This window comes from Accipiter gentilis, chromosome 15 (genome assembly GCF_929443795.1).
Source record: "Accipiter gentilis chromosome 15, bAccGen1.1, whole genome shotgun sequence".
In the NCBI taxonomy this organism is placed as follows: domain Eukaryota; kingdom Metazoa; phylum Chordata; class Aves; order Accipitriformes; family Accipitridae; genus Astur; species Astur gentilis.
In genome coordinates this window covers 28,398,357-28,418,981 of record NC_064894.1, presented here as the reverse complement: position 1 = coordinate 28,418,981, position 20,625 = coordinate 28,398,357, and the positions used below count along the sequence as shown (strand labels likewise).

Genomic DNA, 20,625 nt, shown 5'->3' with positions numbered 1-20,625 from the left:
ATTGCAGCTCATCTTCTGCTCCTGGGATGTTTCATAGCACTCGCTGTCTGAGAAGTAGCATGTGCACCCCTGCAAGGCAGGCAGGGGGTTCCTGGCTCCATGGGAGACCACACGTAACCCCTGGAAGAAGTTTTTGGATAGTTCTCCTCCCTCTGCCCTTTGCGCCCAGCTCTCTGAAAACATGAACTGCACTCCTCCTTCAGCAACTGCTGCTGCCACCTTGTACTGCACCTGTGCTTAAGTTTGGGTGAAACCTGAACACCAGTTTTAACACAGCAGTTCCTGAATCCTGTAAGAAATGACGAGGTGCTGAATTGGGAAGATGAACGGACAGCTGTGTCTACGGCTTCAGCTCGTTGTACAAGTGGCCAGACTATGCCTTTAAAAAAAAGAAAAGTTGATTTTGAATGCAGTGCCAGAGTTGTGGAAGGTGTTTTTCCTGCTGTATGCATGAAGTTACTAAAATCGACTTTGTCCCATCATTGGAACATCTTGCACACTGGAGCTTCTTGGAACTCCCCAGCTACAGCTTTGAGGGCCGAGAGGGAAGAATGCTTTTATCTTCAGTTACAGCTTACCTTACCATTTGTTTATATTGACTCAGCTCAGGGCGAGACGATTTACAGTGTGTCAGCTGCACCTTCACCTGGTGTGGCAGTAACCCCACTGCTACAGCAACAGCATGTTGACCTGAATAAACAGGGAAGACTTCAGTAAACACAATAACAGAAAGGCACCTTTTGAGTAGGGGCAGAGCTCAGCCAGGGGAAGGAAAGCTACAGGCATCTGCCACAGTTTTCAGTAAGAAAACAAAGGAGAAGATATTCCCTTGTGTGCTATTAAAGGAAAACATGGTTTGCTGCATTAGCCACTTGTTTTGGAGGCTTATAAATAAACCTTCAAGTTTCATTATCTCCACACTAGTTTGCAATAAACATGCATAGAAGCAGACCTGCTTGGGCAGCTACTCAGGCATGAAAAATACGGGCTGTTGGCTCCACACCCACCTTGCACAGGGAATAAGGGACAACAAGTATCACACTTAAGTAACATTTATTTTATCAGAGTAGATGGTCCAAGTTAAAAGCACTCATGCAGTCGAGGGGCCTGGTGGCTGTAAAGAACTTTTTTCCCCAAGTTTGTGCTATGTGTGAGCACTTCCACTGAAGTGAAAGTAAGGCAGAACCAAGATTGAGCAAGGTACAGGCACTTTGTTCCCAGTTCAAGCAGGGAAAAAAAAAGCCTACATCAGGTCCTGGTCCCCCCCACCCCAAAAAAGCCTCATGTTTGTTAAACAAAATGTTGTAAAAAATAGAAAAAACCCAAGATACAGAAAGTCAGTGCTCCCTAACCATACACTACTAGTTTACGTCATCATATGTAAGACCAGAAGTATAAGAAATCATAAATCAGAGCTTACTATTAACAAGTGTTCCATTACCTGGGGTAGTAGCGATATGTGTAATACCAAGTATCTAACAGCAGTAACTGTTACACGAACAGTCCCACTCGGTATTGCCCACCCTGCCTAACAGCTTGTCTCACCACGCAGTTAAAACGACTGCTTGTAGGGAGTAGCATAGGAAAGGTTATTTTAGATTCCACATTATCTGGTTACATAAAACAGTGATTTACAAAAAACTCATATACCAAACAATATTCTAAATAAATAGTTCATCTTCATGACTATATACAGAGTCCCCATTACGTTAGTTATCCAAGAACGGCATGTCTGTGTCCATGGGTGCCGGGGCAAGTTCACATAGATAGAACAGCGTGGCTTCGCTCGCTTCCGCCTCTGTCAGCGGCTCCAGCCGCACCAGCTTGCTCTGGGTGGGCTCAGGATCCAGGCTGCTCTCCAGGAGCTCGTCCACTTCCAGGGGTTTGTCAACAGAGGAAGGAGTTTCAGCCACGAAGCTCCCGCTCTCGAGGATGGAGCCTGGGTTCCCATCGAGGAATGCAAGGAGTGGAAACGCAGTGTACTGGATGAGCTGCTTATCTGGGGGGAAAAAATTCCCAGAACATCATCAGTTCACAGGCCTTTCTACATGCAGATGGAAAAAACACAATCCAACCCACAGAATTTATTTAAAGAATAGTTAATAAAAAACATTATAGCTGTTTGTTTTAAATGAGTGAGTGAAGAATTGTTATGTTCACACATAACATTGTTTATTCAGATTCTCCTGCAAAAACATCAGTTTCTCTGCACCTGGTGCAGTGCCAAAAACCTGAAAGGGAAACGCAGTCAAGTATTTTCTTTTGGTTATATACTTATTAGCTTGACACAAAACCAGACAAAGAGCAAATAACTAAGATAGTTTTTAGAACAAGGCTTGTTCAACTGTTAAACTGTTTCAACAAAGCACTACAACTAACCTGATTTGGGCTTAAAAACTTGTGTTTCCTGTGAAGCCGCTGGACCAGCATTATTCTTGGTAGTTTCTATTCCCTTTGTCTCCATCTGGAAACAAAAGCAAAATCTTAAAAACACATGCTTAAAGCCTTTTCCAATGCCACCAGAACACAGCTGACCAACTATTAAAAAAAAATATCAAATTTTTATTTGTGAAGGGATGCAGTGGTATCAGTTACCCACACTAACAGACCTTGGCTGAGAAAACATGAAATGGAAACACAGGCTGACTCAAGCAAGAACCAAATGCAGTGCTCATGAATGAACAGGACAAGTTCAAAGTGCTAGATCTTTGCTCTGCTGCTTATTCTCGTGTTTCTTTTCCCACCAGACAATACAGATGAAACCATTCTGACAACGTGTGCACCATGTTTGCAAGTACTAAAATCTTAGGGGACACAAAAATCAAGAGACTGGTACAATGTTAAGGTATCGGCCTTAATGTAATATGAGTTTTAAAGGACATAATTAATTAGTGTGCTTTTCCCTTTTCTGTTTAAAACCTAACAAACAGGATGAATTCAGCTGCAGCCTTTCTATTCTCATGGAAGTCTTCAAAGCCAGAGCATGAAAAAAGTGCTATTACACCAGAAAAGAAAACAGTAAAGGATGAATAAGGTTTGCATCTCTCACTACTGTGTACATTGAGCAATGGATTTAAGACTTACTTTGGTATTAGTGATATGATCTGTGGGATTCATCTGCACGGAGCTTGTAAAAAGCTGAATAAGACAAAACACATCAAGTTTTAGGTATCTCGATGGTGCTATTAAGAATACCAGAACATCACATCTGCCTGTGAGAGAATTATTCCTGTACTTCCATGTTTTCACCCTCTAACAGGATTAGAGTTTATTGACAGGTAGTTACCACTTCTGCAAAGAAAACCTAGCTTAGGAGCGTAAAGGTTTGGAATTCCACAAACCTTGGTCACAAAGGAAACAACTGCATTACGTCTAAATTAAGACTAACACAGTTTGCCGCAGTCTTGAAATGATTCCTTCTTACGTTGCTGCACAGAGAATTCGGGGTACAGTAAGGAAGAACACACCCTGATCAAGTTTGCAAGTGACACCAAACTGGAAGGAGTCATCAGTATGTGGGAGAGCAGAGCTGTTGTTAAGAGGGATCTCAGCAAGGTGGAAGAGGGCGACTGGCACTCTGGTTCAACAGCCATACGCATTTAGGACACAACTACCTCACACACTGGCCCAGGTTAGGGAACACATGGATCGGGAGCAGCTCCTCAGAGAGGGACCTGGGAGTCATGGTAGACAACACCCTACCACCAGCCAGCAGCATGGCCTTGCTACAGGGAGGCACGCTCTGCTACGGGCAAAGCACAGCCAGGAGGTCACTGGAAGCGATCGTTTCTCCACACAGCACCTGAGGCCACCTGGGAAAAAAGCGTCCAGTTTTAGGCTTCCCAGCATGAGAGTGTTCAAACTAGAGGGTGTGTGGAGGGCCACAGACGTTTGGGGGCTTAGGACGTACAAGAGGCTGAGGGAGCTTGGCTAGTCTTGTCTGGAGAGGGCAGACAAGGGAGGATAACTGCACTCTTCCACTGCTTCTAAAGAGGTGTTGGTTGCGGAGAAGGCAAAAGCCACAGAGGTGGACAAAGGACAAGAGGCAAGAGCTACAAGCTGCAGCAGTGAAAAACTGTGACTGACATAAGGGAATTCTTAACAAAGAAGAGTCGAGCACTGGAACAGGCACCCGAGAGGCTGTGGAACCCCCATCTTTGGAGATTTCAGAATTTGAGTCAACAAGGTCCCGAGTGACATGATCCAACTTTCAAGCTGGCCCTGCTTTGAGCAAGGGGCTGGACTAGATGACCTGCACAGGTCCGTTCCAACCTAGACCACTCTACTCAACAGAGATCTGAAGAGAAATTGAGAACATACACATGATCTTAAGAAATAACCTGAAATGTCAGGGAAACTTGTAAAATAAACGCCAAGAACCTTCTTAACCCCAGTTCATTGAGATGACCACCCATGACGTGCTGGGCTATTAGAAAAAAACAGTATTAATCTAATTGGTGTCTGAGTTCATGTAACAACAAATATAAGCATTATTTCATTAAGAAAGCCATTCTTCAATCAACAACTTAAGCATTCGCTTGAGCAGTGGTGTAGCACTGAGAATTATACCAGTGTCCCAGAAAAACATTCACAAATATTTATAACTTTCCTTTTTTAAAGGAAAGAAAGAAAAAGTCTGTTGTGTTTTAAATCTATTTTAAACAGTAACAACCCTCACAAATATCTTCTGTAGCTTATTACCAAAAATACTTAAAATAAACAGTGAAAATTACATCGACCAGGAGATCTGGATCTATGCTGAACTGTCGTCCTGATAACATAGCTTGGAAGTCCTCTAAACTGCAGTCAATACTGTCAAGATAATCCAGAAGTTCAACCCTAGAAGACAAACAGTATTTATTACTGTATCCCTCAACAAAAGGTGGAGAAATCCACAATTAAGCTCTATGCAGATGTACTACGTGCATCTAAAAATCTTTACCAGAACGAGAATGAAGTAAGTTTTTCATTAGAAACAACCTCTGGAAAAAAATGCTCCGAAACAGAGCATTTTTATCACATCAACGTAACATTGTGACACGACATCAGCAGAGAAGCGATTCTTGCATCCAGGGAACCCTAATGAGCCTCATCCACCTGCAGAAGCTACGCAGATAAATCCTGACAGCTTAAACAATGATATCCACAACATTACACTGTCAGATTATGCACCCTGACTCACTTGCTTCACAGTGAAAAAAATCAAAGCTCCCAGCTTAAAATACTTAAAATAGAAGGCTCTTTAGAAATTGGCTAGAATAAAGGTGACCTATAAATTTAAAGTCCTCAATAGAAACTATTATTCAGTTCTTTTTACTTCAGTCAAACAATCCGTTCCAATACTTGAAAAAAACCTAAAAGACTGGGCTACTCACTTTCCAAGAAGATTTATATTCTGTGAAATTACTCCATTCTCATTGAGTATGGAATCCATCATTGAGACCGGATCTTCTGCAGTCAAAGTGGACTGGTTATTCAGCTGTACAGCACTTGACATGAGTGGGCTTGTACTGTCACCAACAGGGCCAATGGGATCACCAACTGGGACAGCAACCGATTCTGTGATTTTATCCCCTTGAATGACAGGGGCATATTCTTCTTCATTATCATCTTCCACAATTACAATATCAGGAGAATGGCTACAGCTTTAATAGGAGACAAATGAATTACAGCATTTCATACACTCATTTGAACCGGTACTATTCCACAGGTTTAGTTACTTCTCATTTTAGTCAAGCTACTATAAACTTTCCTACTGCTTTTTAATACAAAACACAGCAAGATACTCTAAATGTTTTATGTTCCATTGATATGGTGCTGCAATGCTCAACACAGTTAATGCAGCTCAGCTAGCAGATGCTGTTGTGCTAGACCACAATAACAACAACTAAAGAGATACGTGAACACTGATACTTCTTGCATTAGAACAACTATAAGCTCACATATAAGTGTAAAGTATGTACAAAGTGGACCAAAGTATAGGAGGTCATCAAACTAGACAGACAATACACAAACAGAATCAACTCTGGAGCATCCAAAACAAACTATCTCCATTGACAGCGTTGTAGTTATTTAACCTTGTTATGTATACCAGGAAGGCAACCTAAAAACCAAGAAAGGGTCTCAAATAATTTGATTTCATCCATATTCTGGTTTTCTTAACCCTTAGTAGCTGTTAGTTGTGCTGCCTCTCTATCACAGCCTTATCTTCATGAAGCTTTTCTATTAGAGAATGCATTCCCAGATATTCAGCTGAACAACGGTACTAGTTCAAGTATAAGCTAGAAATATCTATGTTTTATTCCTTGAGACATAATACAGGCCCTATTAATGCAATGCAACTCAGGAAGAGAGTTGCATCTCAATCCCTGGACCAAGTTTCAACTGCTCAGGGCTGAAAGATGAACTACTTCTATAGTACAGACAGGAAAGAACATAGTCACAAAACACTTGGGACTGAAAAAAAAATCCACTAAAATTAACTGGCTTAAAGTTCAAAGACCACACCAACACTCAACAAACACCACATGCAAATTATTCTCCATAAAAATCTGTAAAAACAAGGGAAGTCATTCCTGTCCGTATTTATAACCAAGATGACATCAGTTACTCTGTCTTTGGACAAGTAGTGTATTTAACGAGAGTGCAGTAATACTGATTACTTCTCCCTAGTTTCTATCCTCAGCATATTAAAACTCCAACAGCCATTTAACTATTTGGAACAAATCCAGAGGTCAATAAATCAGAACCTAGTGTGAATTCACAGATGAAGCTTCTATATGTGCAGGAGTACTGAATAATTCTGACCGCTTCATTAAAAAAATTATCCAAGACATCTGAATTATTGCATATTACACAACACTGAAAGCCAATTATCTACATAGACTTCTAGAGACTTCTTACTTGGAAGAATCTGAAGTGGTATCTTCATTTGCTTCTGGTGTAATGGGAAGATTTTCTTCATCACCCACATCCTCAGTGACATCATAAATAATGATGTCATCTGAAATCTGTTCCCTTTGTTTTAAGCCCTCATTTCTGTTGAGAGGTACCTGAAAATTATTTTAAAAAGAGAAGGACAAGGAGCTCCAGCATTCTGACAGTTATCATTGTATCTTACAATACTTCAATTCTAGAGAGGTGCAAGAGCCTTCCTACACCTCAGAGATTATAAGCTGTTTGTATTGATCTACATTTAATAGAAAAAATGAGAAGAGCAGCTACAGAAAAAAAGTTTGGCAAATACTACAGGCATAGAAATAAAAATATACTAGCACTGTCAGCAAAATCAACAAAAAAGCTGTGACAAAAGGACTACACAAGAACTAAAAATAGTAAAAGAGCGACTGCTGTTTAAATAGTACTTTGTTATAAAGCTATTAATTCTAGTACCATGTTACAGCACTCATTCTAATAATTTCCCCACCAACCATTACTTGGACAGCAGAAAATAACTTTCAGTGGCATGACACATTCAAACAGCACGGCAACTTGACATGATTTTGCTGGGTTGGACGCTGCCTTGCAGAGCAGCACGCTGGGTGCATGTCCCTGTATGGGGCTAGGGGTGCCTAACTCCTAGAGATAACACAACACACGTGCTATTTCTAACAGCACGGCTATTAAAAGCAAACTGCCTTCAGTATGATCGCATCAAGCTGTATTTAATACACAGGTAACTGGCTTATACATGCTTATATTGAGAAGTGAATGGTGATTATCAATCAACACACTTGTCTTCTGAAGGAAACACAACATGGCATATCAGTTCTAAAAGTTAATAGCTCTACGTACACAGCTGTGTTTTATTCCCCATATGACAAGCTACTTGATCTGTCTGCCCCCCTCTACTGCTTCCTTCATCATAACAAAGAGTACACATAACACAAAACTTACATGGTGGTTACTGTCAGCTGGTTCTTTCACAATTTGTTGAAATACATTCGACTTTGGAGGTCCATTAGTGTTCAGAAGTAGAGGCCTAAATCAGAAATAAAGGAAGAAAGCCATCTCAAAACTAATTCTTTGGTTTTAGTCAACAAAACATGTCAGTATATTGACTGGCCAGCAAGTCTTCAAGGCCATATTTACCTCTTGCGTTTTAGGCTCACTAGTTGGTTATTCTGCACCAAGGTAACGATAAATTGTACAATCTATAAGGAAAAGAACACTATTGTTAGTCACTGTACTCCATAATTGTTTCTCTCAGAGTACCAAGATACCTTATAGCAGAAGACTTCAATAATAAAATCTACGCGTAAACAGCAGAACACTTATTTTCGCGTAGTAAATCTCATATAGAATTGTTCAGAAAATCATGGTAGAATAGAAAACACTGCTGGTAATATCTAAAAAGAATAGCTATTCAGTTGTCTAGGAGAGGCTTTTCACATAGCTGGCAGTAAGAGTAGACTTCTACACTATATCATACAGTACACAGAAAAACATCCAGTAACTCAAACTGTTACAAGAATTCTAATAAGCTATAACAGAAGGCACACAGGGATGTTCACTCTGTACATAACCTGTACCTGTAAATACTGGTTCTGGTGAAAGATATTTTTGACAGATTCAGAAAAAATGACGTGTACATTTAACAGTATTCATCAGTTGCCTTTCCTTTTGAAATGTTGGACTTTCTTTTTTAATTTAAGGAGTAAATGTATTGTATCTGCCTTGAACAAACTGAAAAAAACCAACCAGTAAGAGTCTCTGCTACAAGGCTGCTTTCAGTGTTGCTATTTCTGATACATAAAAAAAATAAAATCTGTAAACTCTTTGCATTTACATCAGTTTTGGTAGATCATAAATCTAGCTGTTAAACCAAGCTAAGTTAACGTATTATCAGTGGGTTCCAGTCAATAATCTATCCTTCCAATAACTTCAGAAATATACAGTCAGTGGGTCAGTTGAGTGGGACAGTAGTGAATTTCCAATACGGAACTTTGTAATTCTTGCAGTGAGAAAAGAGTTTCTCCTGAGATCATCCAACACAGAGTATTAGTCATCTGGTTCCTGAAGTAATAAAAAATGGATAGACCATTTTAAGGGTACCTTAATGAATGATGTACAATGCTCTTGAACCTCTTTCTTTGAAAACGTTTACAAGAGTTTGGCCTTCTGCTTATGAGGTGAAATACACTGAATGTTTCACAAAGATTTATTCACCATACACCACCCTGTTGTTTGTTCTATTAAAGACATTTCACACAGTACAAAAAAAAAGCGAGGACAAAGCAAGGTAACATGTGGCACAGTAGTCCTCATTCATAAGCACTCACTCACTCATTCACATAAGACACTTGAATGAAGCCTTACCTTCCGAATAACTTGCTGTTGTTGCAAGTGTTTTGCTCTCAGTTCTGCCACTTCCCTCCAAAGGGATTCATTCTCCCTGTTTGAAAAGGATGATTTAAAAGTCAAACTAAAACTAAGTTTTAAAATATGTACATTAATGTCCTGGTTCTTAGTAACTGGTAAAGTGGGTTTTGGATTTAAGGTGAGAACAATGTTGATAACACACTGATGTTTTAGTTGTTGCTAAGTAGTGCTTATCCTAAGTTGAGGCTTTTCCAGTTTCCCATGCTCTGCCAGCAAGCAGGTGCACAGGAAGCTGGAAGAGAACATGGCCAGGATCACTGACCTGAACTAGCCAAAGGGATATTCCATACAATAGGAGTCACACTCAGTATATACACTGGGGGGAGTTGGCCAGGAGGGGTGGATCGCTGCTCAGGCATCGGTCAACGGGTGGTGAGCAATTGCACTGTGTATCACTTGTCTTTTCTTGGATGTTATCTTTCTTTTTTTATTTATTCCTTTTCATTACAATTATTATTATTATAATATTATTTTATTTTACTTTAGTTACTAAACTGTTCTTATCTCAACCCATGAATTTTACTTCTTTTTTTCAATTCTCTTCCCCATCCCACTGGGAGGGGGGAGGAACGAGTGAGCAGCTGCGTGGTGCTTAGTTGCTGGCTGGGGTTAAAACACGACAATTAATCACTTTTGTTAAAGACTAGTTGGCTTCATTAAAGCTCTTTGAAATGTGTTTTTAGACTGGGGAGGTGGGGGAGAGAGAAAAAGAAAGTCACACATTTAGCAGCTTTGGCAAATAATTACAAAATGGAGACCCAAACACAACAAATAGCCTGCAGAGAATTTCCCGCCCCCTTAAAAAAATAACAAAATAAAAACCAGAATCAAATTTGGCCATACTTATTGCACATACACTCAGCATTTAAAAATTAACTGTTTTATTTCCTTTCCTATAACAAAGTTACCTTCTCCTCTTCCTTCTAGTAATTAAATCCTAAGGAATTAAATAATAAAAGAAAATAATAAATCAAGCATACAACTGGTTTCTGGTAGCAGCAAAGGACCAAACAGCATAAGATGTAGTTTCCTCTCACCACTAAAAAACAGAGCTGTTCATTTATATCAAGCCTGTTTGTCCTCCCTCACACACCTCTTGCTAGATGCAAGCCACCTGTCAGCAACAGTACATCCATCTTGAAAGCATCTTTACAGAACAAGCTCTCAAGTCACACACGCAGCTGTAGGTCAACCTAACAGTTGCCTGTATTAGCTCCAGTAAAGGGAGCTAATGTTAGATGCTAAAAAATAGGAGCACAGCAGAGATGGCAGCTTTCATGAAACACTGTTCTACAAACCCTGGTTGTTCTGGTACTCACAGAAGTTCAGTTACTGAGACAGTATAAAAACTGCTGTAAAGTGGCCGTTGCTACCATATCCATGAACCTCGTTGTTTCCAACATCATAAAGCATATTAAGAGCATCAGAAAGCATATTAAGAGGTAGATAGCTGTCCCCCCCCCCAGCCCATGGAGGGGAGCGGGGGAGCAGAGGCCCCCCAGGATGGCAGTGACTCCATGGGAAAGCCCACACTGGAGCAGTCTGTGCCTGAAGGACTGCAGCCGTGGGAAGGACTCACATTGGAGAAGTTCATGAAGGGCTGTCTCCCATGAGAGGAACCCCACAGTGGAGCAGGGGAACAGTGAGGATTCCTCCCCCTGAGGAGGAAGGAGCGGCAGAGACAAGGTGTGATGAACTGACCCCAACCCCCATTCCCTGTCCCCCTGTGCCGCTGGAGGAGGGTAGGTAGACAATTTGGGAGTAAAGTTAAGCCCAGGAAGAACACAGGGGTGGGGAAAGGGGTTCTAAGGTTTGGTTTTTACTTCTCAGTATTCTTGTTTTGATCTGATTGGTAGTAAGTTAAATTGATCTCCCCCCCCCTCCCCGGTTAACTCTCTGGGTTTTGCCCGTAACCATAAGTGGCAAGTGATCCCTCCCTGTCCTTGTCTCGACCCACAAGCCTTTCTTTATATTTTTCACTGGTGTTTGGGTTTTTAAGAAACCTTAAGCTAAGCTTTCAGAAATAGCTGTTTATATGCAGTGTGACGAAGCTTGTTACTTATTCCTCAAACTGCTTCTACGTCCCGCATACAATTTAAGAGTACAGCTCCATCACAAATTTAACAACTGAGATCAGAGATTCTGAACTTTCTCAATTCTCTCACCAGCTTTATTAACATGTTTTGTAAGACTAGGTCTTCTGATTTAGCTCCAGTTTCTACCTCAATCATTTTAAACTCATGCGACAACAATATGGATGTCAAAGACCAACCATTCTATCTTCTCATCTCTACGAACTGTCAGGTCATTAGCAACTAGACATCCTTTCAGCCAAAGTCAGCCCTGCTCCAGGCAGCGGTTTAGACCTGACAGTGTTCTGAGGTTCTTTCCAACCCAAATTCGTCTATGATTTGAAAAAAGTGAATATGAACATCTTTACTCTAGACTGGCTAGATTCTAATTAAGACTCTTATTAGACAAAGTAAGTTTACCTCTGAATGTTCTACCACTCAAGTAATTAGAACCAAAGACTAGAAATGACAGCATTTGCTTCTTAAAACTTGAACTAATCAGTGGCCTCTGCCACAGAGGTACATTCTCAACATAAGGAGTCCTGAGACAGAGTTACTGCTGAGGTGCTGTGACTTACAGTGCATGAGCTTATGCTCATATATCCTGTCTGTATCTACATACTCTAAAGGATTAAGTAATTTGTGAAACACATCTCTCATTGTTGAGAATAAATTGCAATTACTAACTAGGTAATAATGCAATTCTAAAAATACTCTATTTACATTTGTATTTTAGATGCTGTACCTCTGTCACTGAGGAAGCTAAGGAATTTCCAAATTAGATTTCTAAACAGACTTTCATAGGCGTTATCCCTCCTGCAATTTTTAGCAGTAGGGAAATGAAGACGACAACAACAGGAAAATAAAAAGCAATGAGCACAGACATTAATTGTAGTAAGAAAGTATTATAAGCAATTTGCACAAACCAAACTCCACCTCAAACTAAATGCAGTAAACTACGTCAAACTTGAAGATGTAAACCAGCATACTTTATGCTAAGAGCCGAGTTGAATATTCAGCCTCAGCAGTGTCTTGGAACTATTATTAAAGGTGTTATTTAATTGCCCACTACAAGACACTTCTTCAAACACCAACATTGCCTATTATTTTTAGCCATATCAGAATATTCAATTTTTAATGCAATCCTTTTATTGAAATTTATTTTCCTAAAGCAGTATTTCAAGTTAGGCAATAGAAAAATCAAGAGACACCTAAAATTAGGTCTTTGTCCAATAACTATTATCAGAATTACTCAATTTTAGGGATCAGTTGCTGATGGAGCAACTTACCTCTTCAAAGCAGACAATCGAGATTCAATAGTCTCTTGTTTAATTTGCACCTTTTGAGCACTACTTATTATTTTGGAGATATCTTCCTGACGTATCTTGTTTTCTTCAGGTCTTGAAGAAGAAACCTTTAAAAGATTAGAATCCAGAAACAACACTTTCCTTTACTCATTGTTAACTATTATTTTCTTTTGGTGATCAAGTGTATTTTCTTCTAGTGCTGACAAACTATGCCTTTAAGCTAATAATAAACCAAGCATCGAATAAAAAACACATAGAAATTTCCTCTTACAGCTGTTATCACATAAGCTTTAGTTGTTAGAAACATTTGTGTACATTCGTATTCTTCAGGCATTCTCCTAAGTGCTCTACTTCATCACTGCTTCACAGTAACCCAATGTTATTAAGTACATCCCTCTCACCAGTTTAGCTTGCCACATTTCTATTCAATATCTGTATTCACCTGACTCACAGTAACAGCAGAGCACATTTAGGAATCACATTTTAGTGGCATAACAAATACATTTATAGGTTTGCCGCCTGTTCTCTTTGGTGGAAAGTTTAATGCTTACAGTAGCTTTCTTCCGAAACAAGCTACATATAACAAGCAGACTGTTATAATGCTGATGGTAAAGTCAAAGCACACTCTGCACTTCTTCTAGTGCCCATTTGCAAAGTGTCATATTTGCATAACTCGCTCATTTTTGCCACCTGTGAAACTTACTATACCAGCAAAGCAGGTTAGATAAAGGAGCCTAGTCAAATCCACCAAAATATCTTTAAACAAGTCAAGATGTATACAAGAGCAGTGCAGTTTGCTTCCCCAAACTCCAAACTTACTTGCACTTGCAATCCTGCAATTAAACTTGACATGAACTTTGCTATTCATTCATACTTACTAGTACAGGTTTTCCACATACTGAGTTTTCACTAACCTTCCTTTTAATGTGTTCCAACAAGTCCTCCCGGCCCTGCTTAAAATATGGGTGCTGAAACTCTACGGGACCATCTCGCTCCAGTTTGACAATCCCAGATTCAACATGAACAACTTTACGGAAGCCATCTTTAAAAAAAAAAAGAAAAAAAAACAACCACCAAACTCTCAAAACCCACATTAAGAAATTCAAGCTACGCTGTTCCAACTATCCTGTTACCAGTTTCGAGGATGAGAAAGTATCCTAGTTGCAGAGAACACAGGGCCACTGCTCAACAGAAATTGTCTATAACTAAACATGTACAGGATCTAGAACTATGTTAGAAAGCAAAAAGCCAAGAACTTACACATGTTTAACTGTCTGACAAAGCTTGCCATGTTGTTGTGCTTGAAGTACTTGGGAAGAATCTCTTTTGCAAATCTCTGTTCATCCAACACCAAGAAACTCTGGCCATTCTAAAATGAAAGAGACACATTAAGCTACTTAAAGACCATTGTAGGAAACATGCTGGGCTTTTAGAATTAATCACCAGATAGGAATGTTTCCTTTGTGCATGCAGTATGTAACGGATCTGCTTGCCTACAATTTTCCACAACAAAAAGTATACAGGCCCCGAGGTCGCAAAGCAACAGAGTATCATCAATTTACATCGCTATCCATGTCTGAAGGGCAACACCTCTATGGTTACTCAGTGCTTCCTCAAGAAAGGAGCTGTTTAACAACAACAACTACCACAGTTTCACTACAGGACAATACTACTGATTTCCTATGTAGCTTCAAAGTATGGGGAAGGAAGCTAACAAAGAACGAGACTGTGCAAGGGAAATAAACCCAACAACCAGCCAAGAGCCCCTTCTGCGTTCCAGTATAAAAGCATTATTAGTTTGATAGGACTTGTAGAGCAGATGGAGCTGTCAAAGAGCTGAGGGTGTCCACTGGGTTTTGGAGTTACCAAAAAGGTAACCACCCAAGGCAACATCCTCCTCCTGGGATGCCAATTGTGAGGGAGGACTGATCTTTTATTTCATCCACAGGCTTTGACAAAAATAGAAGGCTCAGCTCTTTGTTCTTCAGTGGCTGTGCTCCATTAACTAAAGGACAAGCAATTGGCAGAATCCAAATTAGCTACTTCAAAATGGTTTAGGTTTTGTCTGTACATCCACGGTACTCTCACACTGTATTTAATGAGAAGCCTATCGTCTTTGATGAACATCAACACAGATACTGCATCTTCTTCAAGGCCCTTTAGTTCAACAAGTTGCGTTTATTTCTTACTCCCAAATGCCAACAGTTCTATGATCCCAAGAAGCTTGAAGAACCAACCACGAGACCACGTGAAGATCTTTGCCCAAGAACCTGTTTCCGACAAACTAGCAAGGATTGTCAGAAACAGGATTTATAAATGGCTCGCCAGTGGAAGAGTTAGAAGCTTAAGACTGAGAGGAGGGTAGAAGATGAAAACTTGCCAGCAATGCCTACCTACATCCTGCTGAGAATCAGTCAGTGGAAGGGAAAGGGGAAGCAAAGGAAAGGGCAGGAACAGATCATCGTAGACAATGCATTAATGAAACTCACCAGCTGAAGGTACTCAAACAAGCAGCACTACAGTGACCTGTGATGCCAACAGACAGCTTTCATGCAGCGCCTCACTTTATTGTCACTTTGACATTGTACAGGCCTAGCGCAGAAAAATCTGGGAAACACATCTACCAGTTCTTGTTGCCCTGGCAGTCGTTTACAGCAAAGCTGTACAGATGATAAGGCCTGGCCTGAACTCACTGGAGCATTACTACATAGCTAAATACCGTTTTCAAGTCCTAGCGTTACTGAATGCAGCACACAGCAATCTCCCAAGGACTTCACTTGGCACTCCTTGTACGCGTTTCCTCAGACAACACGTACCCTTGGCTTCGCTGAGGTATGTAAGCAGGGAGTCAAAATTTGGCTGTCTGGTTTCAGATGGTTTTTATCCTTACAGTGTAAGGATATGGATTTGTACAGGAGGAAAGTGAAACGTTACAGTAACTGTACTCTTCCTCCTGTTACACTTGGTACGCTTTCTGTACCCCATAATATTGACACAGCGTAGTTTTAAAAGATGTCATCCCTTGTGTACTAAGTGATCACAATACCTTCCCCCACACAAGAACTGCTGAATGCTGATAACGTCAACGGTGATCAGTGGATCTTCCTTCCACAAACAGCCTTGCAGGATCTCAAACAATTAGCCTTTATTTTTAATTAGGAAAATAATACAAGGATACCTAATAATAGCCTTGGTGTGCTTACGAGATAAACGTAAGCGATGAATTTGAAAGTCTCCATTAAAAGCATAAGGTGGCAAAAATGGCGCTTCTTAAGCAAGACAACATAACATCTGAGTCTTCACATAGCCCTTCATCTCTCTTCCACAAAAAAAAGTAAAAACTAAAAAAAATTAGTAGGAAAGCTGCTGTAATCTGCTGAATCTACTTGCTCCCTGCTTCAGGAAGTTTTGGCTGAAGTTACTGGTAACTCATTATCAATAAAATCTTTAAGAAGACATTTTATCATCGCTTGAGCATTTAAAATTGAATCAGCTGAGAGCTGCCACCTCAACACCACGTGAAGAGGCCAATACAGTTTGAGAGCAGGAATTTTAAAATATATTTTTAAAACATCTAAGATGTAGAGAAAAATTAAATTATTAACCCCCCCTGCATTGATCACAGGAGTTAGCGATGCTTACTGAAGCAAACGTGCCAGCCCTTCATTACATTGTAAGGGGGTGGTTACTCCCTGCCTTCCAGTATTTTAAGATACTTATAAAGTTTGTCCTCTGATAACACTTCTTCATTCTTCACTACAACAGCCTGCATTTGAATATAAAGGATTCAAGATGAAAGGACACCCAACTCCGGTTTTCCATTTAAAAAAACAACAACAAACAATTAAAGTAGATGTAAACCAACACGGCCACTGCACACCTTTAACCGGCAGTTCCCAGGACAAGGACTTCGGTTACCAGAGGCACAGCACTGGGGTGGGGGGGGGTGGGGGTCCCGGGGTTGGGGGTGTTAATGGGGACACGGGGGGTGGGTGGGTGGGGGGTGCCCGCCCCAGCAGCTGCCCCCGCACTCCGGAACGACGCCACCCGAGCGCGACAGTTGTCGCCCCACGTGGCCGCCTGCCCATGAGCCCGGTCCCCCCCCCCCCCCCGACCCCGGCCAGCCCCGCCATTCAAGGCCGCCCCATCCGGACCGGTGTCCCCTTTGTTTGGCGTACGGCAGATGCTAACACCCCGGCTTCCCCCATCTTCTTTTATACCCCAGAGAAGGACGCTGTCGCGCAGCACCCCCCCACACACAGCCGGCTCCCCCGACGGCGAGCCCTGTTATTTACGAACTCGCCGACCCGCGGTGGAAAAAAAAAAAAAATCTCCCACCGCAGCTCTGCGTTCCCCATACTTCGGCTTTAATAAAAACTGCGTGTCAGAGCACCCCACCCCCCCCCCGGCTCAGGGACGCCCGCCTCCCGGGGAACCCCCCAGCCTGCTCGGTCGGGAGCTCCAGCTAGGGGACGCGACCACCGCCGCTCGCACTGCCCACCTCCCCACAACCAGAAACGCAGGCGGCGGCTGAGGGCCGGATAAACGAACCGGCCTTTCCCCAGCAGCCCTTCACCCGGGCGGGTAGAGAGCTACGACGGCCCGGTAGCTGAGAAGGGGTGGGGGTGTCGCTCCCCGGGGGAGGACGGCTGAGGGGAAACCTGACCAAACCGAGGGGGCCGGGCCCGGTTCTTCCGTTCTCCCCACGCGTAGCCGAGGCCCACGGCTCCCTCCTTCCCGGCCTTCTTCCCCTAGCAGGCCCCGGCTGCCCTGAGGAAGGCGGTTTTCGTCTGTCTGTGTGTGTGTGGGGGGGGGGGGGGTAGAGCAGCAGCTCCCGCCACCCCGCGCACGCGGGCGGGGCGGCTCAACCGCCACGGCTGAGCTCGCGCGCGCCCCCCCCCCCCTTCCCCCCCTTCCCCCTCCCCTCGCACCTGGCTCCAGGTGATGAGCTGGTTACTGGGGGCTTCGCCCACCAGCGCCCACAGTTTGCTGAGGAAAGCCGGGACCCCCGCGCTGGCGGAAGGCGGCGGTTGGGGCTGAGGGGGCTGCTGCTGCTGCTGCGGCGGCGGCTGGGGCTGCTGCTGCGGTTGCTGCTGCTGCTGCTTCATTGTCGCTCGGGAGCCTCCGCCGTCTGGCCGGGGGAGGGGCGCAGGGAGAAGAGGGAGGAGGAGGAGGAGGAGGAGGAGGAAGCAGGCCGGCCTTGCCTTGTCCCGCCCCCACATGCGCATGCGCAGCGGCCCGCCGCGGGTGCGCCTGCGCGCCGCCCAGCCCAAGCCCTAGCGTTTTTGCCGCACGTGCGCCGCCCTCACGTGTCACAACAGGGGCGGTGCCTGGGGGGGGGGGATTGAGAGAGAGAGAGAGAGAGAGAGAGGTGGGTGCCGCCCATGCAAATATAGAGGGGTCAGGGCCAATGGGAGCGCGAGTCTCTCCTGCGGGCGGGGCCAAGGGGGTGGGGCGGGGCGGGGCGCCGGTTCCCGCCGGGGCGCCGGGCGCGTGGCGGGAGTCTGAGGGAGATGGCGGAGGGTGAGGGGAGCAGGGGGGGGTTGGCGGGGAAGGGCTCGCCTCCCTCCTCACAGAAGTCACGCAGGGATGAGCAGGCCACCGTAACTGCAGGTACTGGGTACCCCAGGATCAAGCCCGCTGCTCAGGGGACGCAGAGGGCTGCAGCAGCTGCGACCGCTCCGGCTGAGGTGTCCCTCAACCTCCTCCCCGCCGCGGCCCAGCACTTACAGCCGTGACAGGATTAACACCTCCTTAACGGCGGCTGTAGGAAACGTTACCGACAGCATTGCTTCCTTGGGGAGCCCCTCAGCTGAAGAAAGATAACGTGACGCCTTCCCTTTAGAGAGCGTCAAACCGGTAGCGAGAGGGAGACTGCCTAGAGCTGAAGCACCACCGAACAAAAAGCCTCAGCACCGTTCCCTTTGACGAACTGCTTGCCAAAATAGAAAGTTACTTGCCAATGTAGGCAAAGCTGGAGCTGCCCCATGTCGTCCTCAAGGTTCTCAGGGTTGTAATAAAAAAGAATTTTCAAGTTCCCGAGTTTGATGACGGTTTCAATGAAAATACGTACAAAATTGTTCGGGTTTTTCAAAGCCAGTTGAAAGAGTCAGTTTCTGCTGCCAGTTCTCTCTCAGCAGCCTGCTCTTGCCTGTGACTGGGATCCAGGGAGGGCAGCAGAACAGGCCGGCAAGGTCTCAGCAGCAACTTACAGGTGCAGAGAACGTGCCTTTTTGAAGACTACCCAATCCTGTGTTTTCAGAAAGGTCTGGTAGAAAGGTTAAGAAATAGCAAGGCAGCTGGAAAACATGGGCACACATAGCATGGTAAATCATTATAGACATGATATAAGAAAACATGTAATAACATAAGCATATGTGCAACAGAAGCATCCAAGCTAACTCTCTAGAAAAAAAAGTCAGGCAGTCCCAGGGGAGACCTCTCGCCAAGGCAAGTTGTGTTTAGATTTCAGACCTGTTGGCTACAGAGGCTCTGAAAACAAACTGATTTAAATCAAAAGGATATCTCTAGGAAAACAGGCTAATAAATGGTAAAAAGCAATAAAAATAATTTCTTTCCATACTCTGCCCAGTATTTTGCAAAACTTAATCACAAACTTAATGACAAATATTTTTTAATAAATTGTTCTATGGAACTAAAACTAGTATTTTCACAACAAATCCTCATCAATTGACAGCGTTACTGAGGTTTTGTTGAGAGCTCTCACAAAAGTCTCAAAGAATCAAGGTCAGCTTGATCTGCTTCAGTTTGCAGTGAGAATAAAGCACAGTGGCACAGGAAATAAATTGAGAACCTTTAGCCTGGTAGCATGCAGGAAAAAGAATTTAAATATTTCCATTTCAAGCTGTATATCACACAGCTTCTCTTTTCTCATTGCATTAGAAGGCTACAACGGCCTGTAACAAACTCGCTGACTGACATTCACTAGATCATTCCTGAGAGGAGAAGTCACGGTTACTAAGCTCATGGCTTATTTTTTCAGGGACAGTATTTGGAATGATAAAACTTAAAAGAATGTCTTTTAAATTTAAGCACAAGTTTACAGTAATTGTCCAAGTAATTTTTCATCCTGATGCGCATGCAGCAAGCTCCTACCAGGTTCCATTGATCTAGCTACAAATGCTAGATAAGCAGAGAGAATATGGTTGTGATTTAGTCCGGACACAGTACCGCTCTCCATCTTACATTTCTTGTTTACAACATACCTTTGAAAATAGGAGTTGATTTGCAGAACAGCTGGACAATATTTCAAATTGTGCTTGTAAATGTCGACTTATTTCAAAAGGTAAAATGCTGTATCGGTATCTTTTGCTCAGACAGAAGTGGAACCATGCACTTAATTTTTTTCCATTTCGCTAGTAGATTGAACATCATCTTGGTGAGAAAGACCATCGTATAACTTGATTTCCAAAGTCTCAGAGTTGAGGTAAGTCTTTTAACCTTATTTTCTTTCTTAACCTCAGTTTAGGGAAAAAATTTTCTTCTGAAGCCTTAAGGCTTAGGAACTGGAAGTTATGAATTTAATACTTAACATGAGTTGTACATCACTAACATTTTAAGTAACCCTTCAATTAGTTTTTATTATCCTACAAGATCTGAGCAAAAGGTAATTGCTTGCCCATGTTCATAAAGCTTCCTGTTAAGTTATTTTACAAGTCAGCAATTGTGGAACTCGCCAGTCTTTAACCTGGGGCTATTTGACTTCCCAGTATCTTCATGAGCAGTGCTATCAAATCATCTTTTTCCACTCTGCAGTGAAATTTTCCTCCATTCAGCTTGCAGAAATCTGGTAATTATCAGTTCTGAGACAGGTCAAGCTATTTAAATCTTTCAAAATACAGTCC

The 20,625-nt window shown here is 42.8% G+C and overlaps 1 protein-coding gene across 1 annotated transcript; it reads right to left on the bottom strand.

Moving 5' to 3' along the window:
- Positions 1–1,036: 1,036 nt before the first annotated feature.
- Positions 1,037–17,970, bottom strand: HSF2 (heat shock transcription factor 2). The gene is made up of 13 exons (XM_049818164.1): positions 17,692–17,970; positions 14,021–14,129; positions 13,675–13,802; positions 12,743–12,867; positions 9,319–9,394; positions 8,092–8,153; positions 7,897–7,981; positions 6,904–7,052; positions 5,376–5,645; positions 4,734–4,839; positions 3,085–3,138; positions 2,380–2,464; positions 1,037–1,999 (listed from the first exon to the last, which is right to left on the bottom strand). Exons 1-13 carry the CDS (start codon positions 17,866–17,868, stop codon positions 1,710–1,712), a joined length of 1,716 nt encoding a protein of 571 aa, XP_049674121.1. The 5' UTR covers positions 17,869–17,970; the 3' UTR covers positions 1,037–1,709.
- Between the last annotated feature and the right edge of the window lie 2,655 nt (positions 17,971–20,625).